This window comes from Thermobia domestica, chromosome 10 (genome assembly GCF_964235325.1).
Source record: "Thermobia domestica chromosome 10, izTheDome1.hap1.1, whole genome shotgun sequence".
Classification (NCBI taxonomy): Eukaryota; Metazoa; Arthropoda; class Insecta; order Zygentoma; family Lepismatidae; genus Thermobia; species Thermobia domestica.
The window spans coordinates 214,939,265-214,957,392 of NC_137463.1; the positions used below are offsets into that span (position 1 = coordinate 214,939,265).

Sequence of the window (18,128 nt, forward strand, 5' to 3'; positions counted from 1 at the left end):
TGAACGAATAACTTTAACCATTAAAAAGGCGTCCGACAGATTTGTGTTAGATCGACTTTGCTTACGTCTTTGGTTAATGTGTTCTTTATTCAATTTATTACTAAAATGTATGTTAAAAATATATGTAATTTGTGAAATATTACGAAATGTCGATGAAATAAAATTATGGCAGCCTACCGAAAATACTAGAAAGAAATGGATGGACTTAGTCAAAAATGTAGTCCCTCCTGAGATCATAAGTAAAATTAATATAAATAATGTATAATAGAGGGAACTCAATCTCAAAACGAGATAAACACAGTATTTTATAGTTGTATAATTTAGTTAGTGTATTTCTCCTCATGTTATTTTATTTTCAACTATTTTTCTAGTGTAACAATTATTTTCTTCAATGTTAATGTATGCTATATTGTTTTATTGTGTTCACGTAGAATGTTTATTCCGTGTTTACATTTGGATCAATTCTATTAAAGAACAAATTTATATCTAATTCAGTGCAATTATGCTTAATTTCATGAATTAAATTATATACATTATATTAAATATATCCCAATGAATGTACAAATAATTGTGGACCGTATTATTATAGTTATTTTTCTGTTGATGCACCTTGTTATTTATATTATAATGTGAGGCCAAATAATATGCTTAATTATACGATTAATGTATGATACTGATATAAAATGTAATCCTATGTATATACAAGGGCTGATCAAAATGTGTATTCTTGTACGGTCCAGGATTCTTTTCATTTATTGTTAGTAAATAAATGAAATTCATGTTCGTGGCGCCAGATACAACGGTATGTTGTATAGTGTTGTACTGTTGTACTATTATTTACCTGTACCGGTATTAGAAAGACGATCAGAGGTGCGACAACGGAGCATATTTTGTAAAGAAGAAGAGAAAGGAAATTGTAAAGATTATCATTGCTCCTTAGTTACTGTAATTGAAATATAAATAAGAGAGGTTGTTAAGTGAAAGATTAGGAAGTTCTCAGAAGAATTGAGATACAAGAAATTAACGGTTTGTAAACGAAGGTATAAATAAATGATATTTACGATTCAATGTTCTGTTATAGGTATTGTGGCTCAAAAGATATTTATTAAGAACCAGTGTCCGTTACACATGTTACATGAAACCCTACACATACAACAATCTTAAATTATATTTAACCAGAGGCAAAAATGCACCAGCAATACAAGTTATACATACAGTTGATATCGTAAAATAATAATAATAATAATAATAATAATAATAATAATAATAATAATAATAATAATAATAATAATAAAATGAACACATATTTTTATAAAAGATTACATATGACATGTAAATAAAGACTTGTAGTTAAGATAAAAAAGAATGAGTGCAATATCTGAAGAAAAAAAGCTTAAACCTAGGAGAAAAGATAAGATGATAGAAAAATAAAAGATAGATTACCAAATTACGAACTAAAAACACTTCAGGAAAATGGCGCCTCGCTAAATTAAATAAGTTAACATTATAGGTCCATTAGAAACTTAATAGGTTTTGAACAAACTTTGACAATGTTAGTGTGTCACACCTCTAATACAGAGTAATATTTGTTTGCAGTAACTTGAGTTTTATAAATAGATTTTAGAGTAGAAACATTCAAAATAAAGGAACAAAATTTCTAATGTTATAGTAAGGAGTTCTCATGGAAAAAAGTCATTAATAAAGAAACTTCCATGAAATAAATTATGACAAAGTTTCAGATGGAAAATATAACTCTATCGGTTCAAGATAATAGGTGGAGTTGTTTAGATATACAAGGCAAGCTCATATCATTGAAAGTTTGAACTTCCATCATAACCAGGTTCGGAAGTTATTCTGAATGGACTCTATGCTATTTACCAAGTACTTGGCTTCATTGTTTCAAATTACCATGCCATACTCCAAATGAGAAAACACGTTACACATGTAGAGAAGTTTACAAGTATTATTATTTGAAAAATTACGCCAAAGCCATTTTAGCATTGCTAAGTTTTTTCTGGTTTTACATGTGATCACCTTTAAATGTTTTTGGAATAATAATTTGTTGTCTACTATTATCCCAAAATCTTTAACGTGAATTCCAAATTCAATTCCCTGATTACCAATTGTATGTTTATAAAACAAAGATTGGTTTTCCCTTAAAAAGTTATACCTTGTATCTTGGCAATATTCAAAGGCAGAAAACTATTCTCTGACCGTTTAACTAATGTTTCAATATTTTCTTGTAACGTAACTTGATAATGAACAGTGTTGATTTCATTAAAGATTTTTATGTCATCAGAGTACATCAAATATTTATAGATTAACTTTTCAGGTAGGTCATTTATATACAGTAAAAACGGCAAGGAACTAAGATTAGAATCCTGGGGTACCCCAGATGTTATGTTATAAATGGAAGAAGCACAGGCATTATACCTAACTCTGAATTTCCCTTTTGCATAAATATGAATCTAGCCATTTTATTATATGATTTGACAATTTGTACTTGTGCAGCCTACTTATTAAAGAAATGATGAGGCAATTTGTCAAACGTTTCTGCAAAATCAAAGTAAATAACATCAGTATGACCTCCAGATCGAATAACAGAAAATAGGATATGAACAAAGCTTGCCAAACTTGTAATTGTTTATCATTTTTAAATTCATGTTGATTTGCGTCTAACTAATCACAGACAGTGCTATACAAGTAGTTGTACATTATTTTTTTTTAAAATTTTAGGAATGACATTCTTTATAGAAGTTGGTCTATAATCATTGATTTTGTCACCTTTAGTGTTGGGTATAGGTGTTATGGCTACAACTTCCCAACTTTAGGATAAATATTTTCATTTAAACTCCAATTAATGCTAACACTGGTGCTAACACTGGACGCTAACACAAGTGAAATTACATCAACCACTTCTTTCATAATGCAGATGCAGATTTGGTCTTTAAGGATTTAATAACATCTCTTACATTTTAGTTCTAATAAGAAGCGGTTTCCTCTCACAGAAGGTTTCAGGCAATGTCAAATAAGTACTTGTATTGCTAGTAGTTAGAAATGTCTGATAAAGTGATGTAAAGTATTCTAAAAATACATTTGCCAACTACCCTCAGTCAGTAATCAAATAAATATTTATAACAATTCCAGATACAACTTCGCTGTTACCCTTAGATATATGTCTCCAAAATTTCTCATGGTTGCTATTTCATCGATTTTCCATTTTAATGTAGTAAATACTTATGTCTTCTTTTAGTATAGTTTTAAAGGCTTTACGGTAATGGACAAATAATAAATAGTCCTCATAATTTGATGTAATTTTATACCTACTATGTCTTAAATTCTTAGCTTTTAATAATGAGACAGATTTTTCTGGAATACCAAAAAAGGACATTTAGAAATTCAAGAAGTAGATTTTTGAACTTTTCTTCATAGCTGATACAATTGTTTTTTCAAGACACAAAACTCCTTCACTTAAATCTGGTTTTAGTAAAATACTATATCAATCATTATTGATATAATGCACAATAATCACCTTTAGCAAATAGAAAACGTTCAGAGGACCTATTCACTTTACAATCTTTAGACAAACGCAAAGGTTTCAATTGCCTGATGAAAAAATCAGGATGCATCATGGACTGATTAGTTTTTTTTGACATTGAGGTAGCTTTGGTAATAACAAAATGAAGAGCGGAGGCAGAAGGTTAAATACACAGGTTACTGTTTACCAAAAAAGCAGATAATAACTGAAACTTCAATTTAGAGTAGTAATGTATTCCTGGAAGGTGTTACTACTACTACTACTACTACTACTACTACTACAACTAATAATAATAATAATAATATAGTCATCTGATACCACACAATATAATGTATTTTTAAGTATAAGACCAACTTTCTTTCTTACCATTTTCACAAAGCCGAACGACTGTGGTGTGTGTTTAGTAAGTCTGGAATAGCATGGATACTTTCTAGAGCTTCTGCTTCCACAATGACTCTAAGGAGCGCATCTGGGTAAGATGTTAATCTTTGACAACAGGTTTCAATTCCCAATTATTTCTTAATTTGGCAAACCAGCTGCAGATGGTGAACGTAAATATTCTGCTATTTTTTTCTTGCGAATTGATGTACAGAATTTTCCGTTCTCAACTAATGAAAGAAATCACTCAGAGTTGCATGTTCTCCACGGATCAATTCCATGAGACCCTGTTCAATAACGCGCTGTCTCCCGACTGTCTGGGTACCTCAGACTCTTTTTTCTTTTTTCTTTGTGTGTATTCAGTTTGTAGTGTTATACTTGTGGTCTTAATCCGTCACTGTGCTGTGTTAGTGACGCGAGTTTAAAACCTGGTATCAAAGTGGAAATTTTAACGCACCAACCTAATAGCTCTGAGGAAATACTATTTCAAAAACGAATTCTTTTACACTGAAAGTTTGATAATTTCATTTGTCACTCATTCCACGGTGAAGTCTCACATATAGAAACTAACATTTTGAAATTCATAAGCAGCAAATGTGCTCTTAAAGCAAGCATTAGCTCCAATATTTCGCAAATTAGAGACTAATCTGTAAATTGCCTGTGTTTACTAGCTTGAAGATGTTTTTTTTTAAAAAAAAACATCTGGTAATAACAAAACGAATTCCTAAAGCACTATTAAAATCAGCTGACTTTTTATTAACGTGAATGTAAAATAATCCTTAAAAATAGTTTGACATAATAAATCTCTCAAATTTATAATAAAATTCTTTATTTTATGCTCCATTATAAAATATAAAAGAGGTAATTTAAGTTTAATTCAGGTACAGACCAGTTACATTTATTATCCACCTTCTGAAATAGTCAATGTTTGAGTAGACACTGGTTTGTAAAGGATGAATTCCACAGCCAGGAAGAGAATATGAAGCCACACCTGCTAAACGTTGATCACCATCTCTTCCTGGGCAGACTAAAGGACCTCCTGGATCTCCCTATAAATGCGCCATTAAATTATGAGGTTAGTTGTTTAGGAGGCAAAAATTATTTTTTGAGAAGTCTTGTATAGAAAAATACTATACATATTATAATTACTGTTTCTATATTTCTAATAGTTGACATGAATCATACTTTCTTAATTTTATGTCATCCCTTATTTAGCGACTCATAAATCTTGAGACAATTGTAATGGTAACATGGTCTTGAGACAAATTCTGATAGATATATATTTTACTTTTATTCTTCAAAATATTCCATTTTAGTCGATGCGTTTGTTTGCATTTTTAAAAAAACTTTCTTCATGGCATGTAGAAAAGTAGTTTAAGGGATGTAATGAAGCTTCTTTGACACGAGGACCCAAAAGCATTGGGACGACTGGTTTTAAAATGTCACTATGCCTGACATCTAGCAGCCGATATAAGAGCTACCCACCATATCTCTTCTTGTATTACTGACTATGATTCAATTGTGTTTATTTATTAGCCTATGAATACGGACGACGTTTGCAAATGAAATATTTTTGCCTTGTCATCAAGGTCACGAATGAACATTGAATAGCAATCAAATTTTGGTTAAAGTAGGGAAAAGTGCAGTGAAACCCACCCTACTCACCAGATCATGTTCCTATCGATTACTTTCTCTTCCGAAATCTGTCTAAAAAAAGGGTGCCATTTTTAACCAGTAGAAGATGACATTCAGAACACCGTGACAGAGAAGCTTCGAACCATTCCAAAGCCGTTTATTCACAGACCATAAAGAGGTTAGGAAACGTACGAGGAAGTGTATCAAGAAGGAATTATTTTGAATAATAAAAAGAAATTATATTCATTCAGAAATTTTGTGTATGTTATTGTAGTTGTCTCAAGAATTCTCGGTCACTCTTTGTTCATTAACGGTAAAGAAAATATAATTTACCTATTATATATACTTTGTTTCATTTTCTTCTATTTACTTTTTAAGCTGATATTATTAACTTATGCTATTTTCCGTTTAGACATTTTCCCAAACGAGATTCCAAAATGCACAAAAATGAAAGAATAAAAAACGGTTAAAATATAACTTCGGAAATATTTCGAAATGCTGGCAAATGAAATTCAAAGTATCATCCAAGTAGGAAGAATATTAAAACACTTTTTATTAACAGCGAATTAACCACTTTTAAGTTTTAACCGAACACATTAAAACAAAATAACTCAGAAATAAAAGTTATTAAATCATAAAGTGAGATATTGATGAAATTTAATGTTGTAATAATATTAAACATACAACGTTAATCGTAATGTTGTAATAGTCCGTATGTAATGCTTAGATACAAAGGATTATGTTACAGTTCATCCCTTCAACGAATCTAGTTGAGACAGACAATAGATAAAATTTTCGAACATGTCCATTCTCTAAAATCCATATACACAATAGTATATTTGCATCACGTATTATGCATTAACATCTAAGTGACTTGGAAAGTGGTGCTAGGAAGATGTGGTAGCTGTACACTGCTATTCCAAAAATAAAAAAATGTATTTTCAACCACAACCATAATTTATGTTTTCTCTTCGATAACAATTATAGTTATCTGCACTTAATATTATCTCTTTACCACTATTATCAAACTGTATTGAATATTCTCAATAGGAACTAGTAATCAACGTATTTTACGATTGCATAAAAATCGCTACATCAAGTACTAATACAATTGTAGATATAATACTCAGTTGATTTATATAACATAACATTAGCACAATGAAAAATGTGGTTATCGAAATAATCCGTAAAAAATAATTTTCTGTGTTAATACAAGACAAAGGCTTTATATTACCCTAATTTTGTTACATTTTAGTAAAAGCTAAGATTGAAGTGTTTTAATCAACTACGTGACATGATCAGTTGTAGTATTAATTTGCTTTTGGTTTTGTTTGGATTGACTTAGTTTAACGTCCCACGACTATACCTGCTAGACTAAAGGAGACATGGACCTACTGATTGTACTGACACTTGGTCGTTCAACTGTACCCTCACCAGGAATCGAACCCGGGACCACGCGAACCGAAGTCAAGCGTGCTAGCCATTAGACTAAGTGGGGTTCTAGTATGGATTCGTTTCATGAATGAAAAAAAAGAATCGTGTAATCAAACAAATGTTCTTAGCTTACCCTCCTTTTGATGAGTTCTTATGAGTTAAAATGTACCGACAGCAAGTCTACGAAAATCTTAAACAGATGGCAGTGTATGTGTCAATATAAATTTTATCAGAAAATATTCTTACGCACACAAAACTGTTTTCGTAAAAGATTACAAAAAATGTAATATGTTGGTCTCTATTTGTTCTGAATGTCAAATATACCTCATAAAGTTTTGATCATAGCAATAACAATAAACCTTAATCATTTTTTTTTAAATAGTTATTTATATATCTAGGACCTATAATATTCCTGGAAAGAAATGTGCACTTAACCTTAATCACAAATCGATCGTAAATTTCACAAAACAGCATGGCCAACATTAGCGTATCTACCGAAATATCTATGCGCGGGCTCCCCTGTTCCCGGTACCTTCCTAACTCTTTTTGCAGAGAGCAGTTCTGGTTTGAGAGTCTGTCTGTCAATTCTGTTACACTTGTGCTGAACATCTATTCGTAATTTTTACGAAGTGTTGTAACTACGTTATTTTTTCAGTGACTCTTTAGGACTTTCCTTTAGCTATTTTTTATAATTTATAACCTCAGTTAGCGGTTTTAGATTGGTTGGTAGACTATCATATTGCAAATAATAGTTTTATAATACTATAATACTATAATCATTTGATTGCCCCTATTGTTGGAGAAAATATGGGTAATAGAAAGGTAGAATGTCAAAATGAACAAATAAGACGATTATTGGATAACGTAACTTCTGATTATGACGATAGTGATGCTGACGATAAAACATTATTTGAAGTAAGGAAATGACAAGGCAGATGATTTACTAGAAGAATATTATGTAGAAGATATGGACGATAAGGGTGCGGACACAGATTATGAAATAGAAAGATCAAGTAGTGAAACACAAATAGATGGATGACACTTTTCAATGATCCACCTAATGCCTTCGTTTTAAGTTTATATGTACACTATTAGGACTGTTAGTTGCTATGTTGTTACTCTTTTTACTTATATAGTTGTAATATCAATACAACAATTTGCCCACATATGTATTTTTCCTTATAATGTAATATTTGCAATTCAGGTATACTGTTAGGAAATTATACAAGTAGATTTCTGTCTGTATTTTTAAGTAAAGTATTGCAAAGACATATAATCTTATTGTCTATAAAATTCTATAAACAAACTTATTTTCAGATAAAAAATAATAATAAAGGGTCTAATACCAAAAGAAATAAACTTGAGTAGTAAAATTTACAAATGTTTAGCAACCACGTTGAAACAAAAAAGGGTTTAGCAATCCACACTTAAGATACAGTATAGCCTAAAAATACAAAGTGTTTAATTTTATACATAGGATTTTGTAGTGACTCTGATACCTTTGATAAGTTATTTTTTTATTAACAGATGAAAGATTTAGCTGCCCACTGACGAACAATGCAGTTAGCAACATTAATACCTCAATAGCTTCTGTGAAGTATGCCACCTAGAGTGTTACTAATGACATAAGATACACATTAAAGAACACAGTGCTTTCGTTCATTCACCTAACTTTTTAACACTGTCGTCACGTTATTTTCACACCACGTCTGTGTCAAACCACTCCATCAGAGCTGTGTTAGGGGCAGCACTAGGCACTTGGTTTTGAAATAGCAGGTTAAAGTGGTTGAAATGTTGGTACCAGTAGTCTGTGTTAAAATTGAGTTTAATTAACATATTTTTGTGTTGTGTAGTACTTATATATAAGCAACCACTAAGTTGATATTATTCAAATACTAACTAACTAACTGACTATGGAAACCGAAGGTTCAATTCCCCATTCACAAAAACTCTCCATGGACTTCTGTCCTTAGCCAACTGGATCCAGTTTCTACTTTGTATTCCTATTTTAGCGAGATCGATCTTAACATTGTTCTCCCATTTTCCTTTTGATCTTAATGGACGTTTTTTGATTTGGATTGGATCCAAATACTATGTAACAATATTATTCACATATATACCAATAACATGGTTTACACCAGGCGTCTTCGTCGGTGATTACTTAATTAATATTAATGAGCTTGATTTCATTTTTTTTAAGTACGAAATATCTTAAACAAATTCTGATGTTGAATTCCACTGTCTTGCTTCAGGATTATTATTATTATTATTATTATTATTATTATTATTATTATTATTATTATTATTATTATTATTATTATGTCTCGATACATCAAGATTTCTTTTTTCTTACATTTTGAATAGAGTTTAATGAATAATCTATTGCACGTTTGTGTTGTGCATAATAAGACTAATTCATTTTCGGAATTTTATGCATCAAAATACCGCCTAGTAGTCATACTTTCATTAACACTGACAATACGTATTAACAAGAAAATAATTAAAACAGTATGTAAGGGAATTATGTTTTAAAATTTAGAATTCCTCTTACAAAGGCATTCAGGGCTTATCCCAGAAGTTCCTGGAATGATGTTTTGTAGTTGACAACGCTGGCTGATGACGCGGAGTTTCGGACGGAGGAGTTGGTGGGGAACCTAGGCTTGGAAACGAGACCGCTACCAGTCGCCTGCAAGCAGTTGTTGGGGCAGGGTTACGCTACGAGGTATCTACTGCACCCTCGTCGAGCAAAAAATGACCAGTCTTTGGAGCAGCTTTATGCAATAAAATTTTGTGTGAAACTGGGTAAGAACGGGGTGGAGACGCTCGAAATGCTTCGGAAAACTTACAGTGACGGGGCGATGACAAAAAGTCAAATTTTCATTGGCACAAGCAGTTTCGGTAAGGTCGGGAGTCTATCAACGACGACGACCGCTCGGGACACCCGTCGACATCACAAACCGACAACTCGGTGCAAAAAGCGCGTCACGTTGACGTCGTCGTTGACGGATTCCTGACCTTCCCGACACAGCTTGTACTACATGAAAGTTTCGCTTTTTTATCGCCCTGTCCCCGTAGGCCTTCCGAAGCATTTCGAGCGTCTCCGCTCCGTTTTTACCCAGTTTTTCACACAACTTGATCGCATAACGCTGCTCCAAAAACTGGTCAATTTTTTGCTTGGCGAGAATGAAGTAGATACCTCTGCGCGTAGCGTGACCCTGCCTCAACAACTGCGGTAGGCGACTGATACCCAAGGTATATAAAATAACAGGTAGCCCCAGTTCGCGATTAGCGTTCAGATTGGCTCCTTGTCCGTGACGTCATGTGGAGGTATCGGTGAAGGTTTTTTTTCGCTTGCCTGCTTGTTACACTTCGCGCTTTATTCGTAAAACTGGATTCAAAACATAATTATGATATTCCTTGTCTCTCCAAATACAAATAATGAGTTATTTCTACTCACAGATGAGACAATATAATGTAATAAATATATAAATACCGTCAATAATGATTAATTATCTATACAAATAAAAATGAATATAATGTTTACTCGCTAATTGATTCTAGAGCTTTGGATCAATTTTTATAATTTTTAGTACCGTACATGACTTGACCTGGCCCTTATTACTTTGATTAAAGGGCGAATTCTAAGGGGTAGAAGGGGTTCAAAATTTGTACCTAAAATACAGTATCTCACGAACCTATTAAGTTAGAAAGATGAAACTCGGTATATAAACTCCTCATTAAGCTTAAATAAAAACATGTCCCATTGTTTTTGAAAATTCCCGTTTTAAAGGGAAGAGGGGGCATTTTCTATTCATTGTAACAATATTCGATTGCTAACTTCTCCTCGACCAACTTTAACGATTTTTGATACTTTAATGCAGCCAGGCCTAGGATCTTATCATTTTTTCGCTCGGGATAAGAGGAGATAGGAAGGAGGTGACAAATAATCAAAAACAGCCGAAATTTGTGTCCAGTCCATAATTTGCAAAGTCACTGAAATTAATAGTGACCTACCCGATACCGTTTAAAACCAAAATCATCCTCTTTGGGCGTGGGGAAGGGGTGCCATTATGGATTTTTGTCGTTGCACTTTCATTGAAACGTGAATTCTAAGGATGGAAGGAGTTCAAATACTTTCCATAAACCAATCCTCTCAATAAGAACCTTTCAGGTAGTAAAATACAGGGTTTTCATAAAGTCTGGACGGATTTAATTTGCTTATAATTTTCATAAAAATGCTCATAATGAAATCAAATAAAGTGCAAACTGTAGCGGAAGGATTAAATTTTTAGTTGGCAACACAACCCAAAGGAATTTGAGACACATGAGAGAGATAGCCCTAAAGTGAACGTTTGGTGCGCTGTGTCCTATGATCATCTGATTGGACCGTTCTTTTTTGAAGATGAGACCGTGAATGGAGATTCGTACATGGATATGTTGCAGAAATACTTCATTGCGGAACTGGAGGCACGTGGAATCCAGAACGACATCGTGTTCCAACAGGACGGGGCACCCCTCACTATGCAATCAAGGTGAGACAGTTCCTTGACGAGAAATTCCCTAACCGATGGATTGGCCGCGGTGGCCCGACCGCTTGGCCGCCAAGATCACCCGACCTTACCCCCTGCGACTTCTGGCTTTGGGGTCATGTGAAAATGAAAGTTTATGCAAAGAAGCCAAGTGGTTTGGAGAACTTAAAGGACAAAATCAGGGCGTCTGTGGCTGGCATTTCGGATCAAACACAGCGGAACGCTGTGAGTGTATTCCAGCGCCGCCTACGCGAATGTGTGGACGTAAATGGCGCCCAGTTGGAGGTGTGGCGGTGAATGAACTGAGCTGGTGCAGATTACAGGTAAAAATTTAATCCTTCCGCTACCGTTTGCACTTTATTTGATTTCAATATGAGCATTTTTATGTAAATTATAAGCGAATTAAATCCGTCCAGACTTTATGAAAACCCTGTACATAAAGCAAACATTATTCATAATTTCAGAGATTCCGGGTATGTAATAAAAAAATTGGGTTAGGTTGTGTTAGGATAGGTTATGTTATGTTAGAAATCTAATCTACCCTAACCTAATAGAACCGAATTTAACCTAACCTAATTTCGATTTATCGGAATTTAGTTTTTGTGGCTTTGTCCCCTCTTTCGGCCAGCCCTTCAATTATAAGAATATGGTAAGAGTGCACTTTGATCAGAACCGATGATTTTGTCACACGATGTGGCATTCGAGAAGGAATAAAGTCAATGTGATTTGTAAGTAACAGGTACGGTTCGGTTAAACAAGATTAGATTAGATAAAGTCAGGTTAGGTTCGGTTCGTAATAGGTTCCTATGAATGTTCTGCTCAAAGTGCACTTTGAACGTTGTGCTAGAATAGTGTTTCAGATACTTAACAAAACGTAACGAAAATCATTTTAACTAAAGAATATATGAGAGTATACATTTATATTTTCGTCGGTACCCCCTCCCACTTCGCTTTACGTACATTAACTCCTTCCGCTTCAGGCCCTCAGAAACAAATGTCAAGAAAGTAAAATTAATTATTGTTGTTACACACCTGTTTCTCAACTTGACTAGTATTTTCCCCATGCTAGTTTGGTATCAATAATGAAGAAACAGCGTCAGATCTTAAACACTACTTTTGCAGGAAACTTAGAAGCTCGTATTTTCAAACTCTTTGATAATCCTTTGATGAAAAGTGAGCAGAACATATTCGTGCCTTTTCCACATTAAAAGTGTTCTTTCGCTTACTGCGGGAAATCAATCTTCTTCGAAGTTCATCATTTTTAGGGAATCGATGGAACATTATTTCATTTGTATTGCTACCTACGTTATTAGAATGAGCTACTGCACAAATAAGATAACTTTTCCCCATTTTGAAACAGTAGTGTTATTGTTTATGCAGAGTTTCACTTGCTTGAAAAATACCGCGATACCTCCACGTGACGTCACTGACCGCAAAGTATCCTGGGAAAAATGAGAGCAGAAAAGCTATTCCGAGAGTCCCCTGACTGATACCGGTCTCGTTTCCAAGCTTAGATCCCCCACAAACTTCTACGCTCGAAGCTCCGCCCATCAGCCAGCGTTGCCAACTACAAAACATCATTCCGGGAACTTCTGAGGAAAACCCTGTATTTCATTTATCGAGTGTGAGGTTGAAAACATTTGTTACAATTTACCATATATTACAATGGTTATGGCTTTGTGTGGTAGGATTTATATGAGTCAAATACAAACCTGCTTTATACACGATAATTGACTGAGTGTAACGTAGTTTCTCAACACAGAGGTTATATAAGATTATATATTGTCTTTAAACTTAGACTGCACACGTTAAATGTGTTTGTGCGAGAAGGAATGAGATATTGTGTAATCCTAACACTAGAATTTTGTGCATCTTGCCTGTGTGAAATTGGCCCCCCAAAAGTTTGGGCTACACGAGATATTAATTGGGCCAGGAAGTACTTCATTTGGGCTGTTTGGGCTAGCAACTTTTAGCGTTTGGGCTACACTGGAAACAATGTTACAGCCTCCCAAAGTTTGAGGGGCCAACTTCACGTTAGCCCCCCAAGTGTTTGGGCCAGACGAGATTTTTATTGGGCTGGGTACTACTTCGTTTGGGCTGATTGGGTCAGCAACTTTTAGCGTTTGGGCTATTATAGTTTCCGAAATATGGGCTATTAAACTTTTTGAAAAGTGATTTTCCTGCTTCTTTTGTCGGGGCCAACTTCACTAATATGACATTTCTGACAAACATGTTTATTGGAATTTACAATACTTTGTGTCGACTAGCAATTTAGGAAGTTTCAAGATTTGGGCTGTTTTCGAAACAGAATTAGAGTTTCACAAAGTTTGGGGGGCCAACTTCACGTTAGCCCCCAAGTGTTTGCGCCAGACGAGATTTTTATTGGGCTTGGTAGTACTTCGTTTGGGCTGATTGGGTCAGCAACTTTTAGCGTTTGGGCAATTATAGTTTCCGAAATATGGGCTATTAAACTTTTTGAAAAGTGATTTTTCTGCTTCTTTACTCGGGGCCAACTTCACTAATATGATATTTCTGACAAACATGTTTATTGGAATTTACAGTACTTTGTGTCGACTAGCAGTTTAGGAAGTTTCAAGATTTGGGCTGTTTTCGAAACAGAATTAGAGCTTCAAAAAGTTTGGGGGGCCAACTTCACATTAGCCCCCAAGTGATCGGGCCAGACGAGATTTTTATTGGGCTGGATAGTACTTCGTTTGGGCTGATTGGGTCAGCAACTTTTTGCGTTTGGACTATTATAGTTTCCGAAATATGGACTATTAAACTTTTTGAAAAGTGATTTACCTGCTTTTTTTTTGTCGGGGCCAACTTCACTAATATGATATTTCTGACAAATATATTTGTTGGAATTTACAGTACTTTGTGTCGACTAGCAATTTAGGTAGTTTCAAGATTTGGGCTATTTCGAAACAGAATTAGAGCTTCACAAAGTTTCGGGGCCAACTTCACATTAGCCCCCAAGTGATTGGGCCGGACGTCATTTTTATTGGGCTGATTGGGTCATGAAATTTTAGCGTTTGGGTCTTTATAGTTCCGAGATATGAGCTGTTATATTTATTAGAAATTTATTATATATTTCTGCTTCTTTTGTCTGGGGTAACATCACGAATATGAAGGGTCTAAGAATCTCGTGTTTTGGAATTAGTGTCACTTTGCGTCCACTAGGAATTCGGCAAGTTTTTAGATGGGATTTGAAACAGAGTTAGATCTTTACGAAGTTTGACCACCAACTTCATTGTAGTCACTAGTGGACTAGATAATACTCTGCATGGCAGTGTTTCTCAACCTTTGTGAAACTGCGTCCCACCAACGTCTCCAAAATAAGTCCTGCGGCCCATCACAAAAAATTTCAATTATTAGTTTTATTAATTTGCCATATTTAGAACTAAGGTAAAATATAATGCTGCATACGTGAATACTCATTGGAAGTAATTGCTAATCTCAGTTTGCTGCACATTTAACATGATAAAACGATTATGCAACATGTACTTTTGTTTTGATCCCTGAAAAGGTTCATTCATCTGCACTGTAATGAATGCTAGATTTAATACAATGAAAATGTATTCTAATAAACTAGTAAAAGTAAGAATAAAATTACTTTTGATTCATCATCTCCACTGTTTGAATGATGCTGGAGCAAAGACGTCCAAACGCATCTTCTCATCACCATTCAACACACACGCACAATCCACACACAGTACACTTTTAAGCATTGTTGCACAAGCCAATGTTAAGTATCGCCTGTCCAATTTTGAATTTAAAATTAATGATTTTTAAATTCTTAGTTTCAGTCACTAAACATAAATAATATTCATGCGTGATAGCCTAAGTGTTAACTAAAATAATAAATCCTTTATGTATACAACTGGAACTAAAGATGAGGAAGTTAATGAATTCGCAATGAAGTTAAGTTAAGGGAACATCTGCTGTTGCTTCCTTTTGCCCAGCTGATTGACTCTTGGATGAAGTGAAGTAACAGCCAAACATAAACAGTGAGAAAGTTGCAGCCGATTCCTTTGCTTTGTTTTGAGAACAGTAATTGCCGAAAATGCTGTTTCATACAGATATGTCGAGGAAACGCAAAGAAGAAATGGTATTGCTGTTTCATGTATTTCTGTGTATTCTGTCCTCAATTTTATTTAGAATTTGTAAATACTCGTAGATTTGTAAAGACATTGAAGCTCTCTGTCCGATGAAAATTCGGCTAACTGTACTCTTTCTTTGTATGAAAGGGATGAATGCGTATGTTCAACAAAAGGATTTATAATCCACAAATTGCTCTCCCGAGGATCTTTATCTTTAGGATAATAGGCCTACTTTTCAAATCATGAAGATGACTAGTTATTATTTCCATCATGTCAACAACATCGACTTCAGAAATAAAACTGAAGAACGATTCAAAATTTTCAAAATTTTCTTCAGAAACCATATTGAGTCAAAATTCAATTTTCTTTTTGAACGCTTCTGTATTGTTGCAGGCACTGAATGTTGTTGTTTGTGAACCTTGAAGACTTAAATTCAGTTCATTGTGGAAAAATCTTTGTCCTCAAGATATTGACTATAAGTGCTTTTCTTATTCCAAAGAAATAACTTCATTTCTCAATTCGTACAACCTTCTGAGAACCCTCCCCCTTGATAACCATCGAACTTCTGTATGGAAAAGATGCTGATGATTAGATACCAGTTCCTCGTTCAATAGTTTCAACAATCGTGTGCTAAAAGGGCTGTTTTTAATAAAATTAATTATTTTCACAGCTTGCGAAAGAACTGGTGTCAGTTCAGGTGTCATTTTCTTCGAAGCTAAATGTTCTCTATGTATGAAACAATTAGTTAGTATGATATCATGATTTGCTACTTCCTTTATTCTTGATGTCACCCCCTGACTGTTTATCAGTCACAGAAGCGGCATCATCGGTACACACCCCAACACAATTTTCCCAATCCAACCCTTTCATACGAACATGAAGCCATATCTAGCATATTGGTGCTAGATCTAGCATAATTCACATGCATTTAGCATCTAGCATCTTGACTTTAGCATCTTGTCCAAATCTAGCGTAATTTGTTGGAATAATGAGACTAGTCAGTATTTCCGCGGTTGTAATTTATTGTTGAATTCAGAGAAATGTTCAAAAATAGTAAAACGTGACTCTACAAAACGTATTTACTTAACCATAGTTTTATTACTGTCAACTGAAAACTGAATGTTTGGTTATCTGGGATGTTTCTGAGCGTCAGGGGACAGCTATATATATATATATATATATATATATATATATATATATATATATATATATATATATATATATATATATATATATATATATATTAAAAGTAATACACTAAAATATTTTTTTATAGTAATACACTAAAAGAAATGCTTCAGGCCTGTGTCGGAAGCGGCATGTTGTGTAGATATTTCTTAAAATGTTATCCATTCATAAAATATAAATTCGACCTTCCTCCCCTATAATGTGCCATTTACCAATTTATTTCATTATCATTCCTGACCGAGTCATATTAGGTTTGTACATAAATACAGTTTAAACACTTCATTAAAATAATGAACGTAAGTAGGGGCGGGTCTTTAAAATTAGTAAGGAAAGATAATTTGAAAATCTGGCATAATTTACAAAAATCTAGCATAATTCAGACCCGTGTTTGGCATCATCGCGAGTCTCGAGTGTGGCAACCCTGGAACAAACGCATCCAACACATTGAAAATTTCCGAGTCTGACCTGGTAACTCACATACATTGAGTAAGTCCTCCTTTATGTTATCAACGGTAATCAATATATCGTACAGAAGAAAGTAATATACTGTTGTTGTGCACGTCTGTTGATTCGTCAAGTTGTATGTCAAAAAAAAAAAAAAAAAAAGAATTTTTAATATTTCCAATTAGTTAGGCTTCTGTATCATCTCCCATATCGGAAATTCGTCTTGAATCGTATCATTTGATAGAGAGCTACTTCCTTAATTTTGTTAGTTGCAGAATGTCCTAAAACCTCATTACATACTGCTATTAAAGAAGGTTTAACGATTTCTCCAATAGAATAGGGTTTCTTGCACTTAGAAATCTGCAGAGCAACTAAATAACATGTTTTTAAAAGTACCGTATCTGTAGTTGAAGCTTAATAGATCGCCATGTTTTCCAGTTTTCAGAGCATCTTTCTTACGCATGGAAACCTAAACCACTTTGTCTTTAAAGTCCGAATGTTTTGTGTTTAAGTGTCTTAAAGACGAGAAGGCTTCATAGCTTCGTTACCCAGAGCAACAGCACAGATAACACACTGAGGCTTCGGCAAATTGTTTGAGCCTGGAAACTGAATAAAACCATGCTTCGAATAGCTTTCTTTGTACTTACAAGGGACATGCTTTTTCTTCTCTGTGTTGGATGCACTTCTGTTCTCCTGTACGTTATGTTCAGTTTTACTGTGACTGTCGACTACATTTCTCGAAGAATTTTGATCACATGCAGTTACACTATCAATAGTCGACTTAGTTACTAAATATGGCAAATTAATAAAACTAATAATTGTAATTTTTTGTGATGGGCCGCAGGACTTATTTTGGAGACGTTGGTGGGACGCAGTTTC

General features: G+C 34.1%; 1 protein-coding gene across 1 annotated transcript in view; it reads right to left on the reverse strand.

Annotated features, from left to right (window-relative positions):
- Positions 1-4,735: 4,735 nt before the first annotated feature.
- LOC145662172 (trypsin-2-like) overlaps positions 4,736-18,128 on the reverse strand; it is an 80,590-nt gene continuing 67,197 nt past the window's right edge. The window contains exon 9 of the mRNA XM_081727505.1: positions 4,736-4,965. Within this exon, the coding sequence (XP_081583631.1) occupies positions 4,789-4,965 (177 nt within the window). The 3' untranslated portion in view covers positions 4,736-4,788. The remainder of the gene's footprint in view (positions 4,966-18,128) is intronic.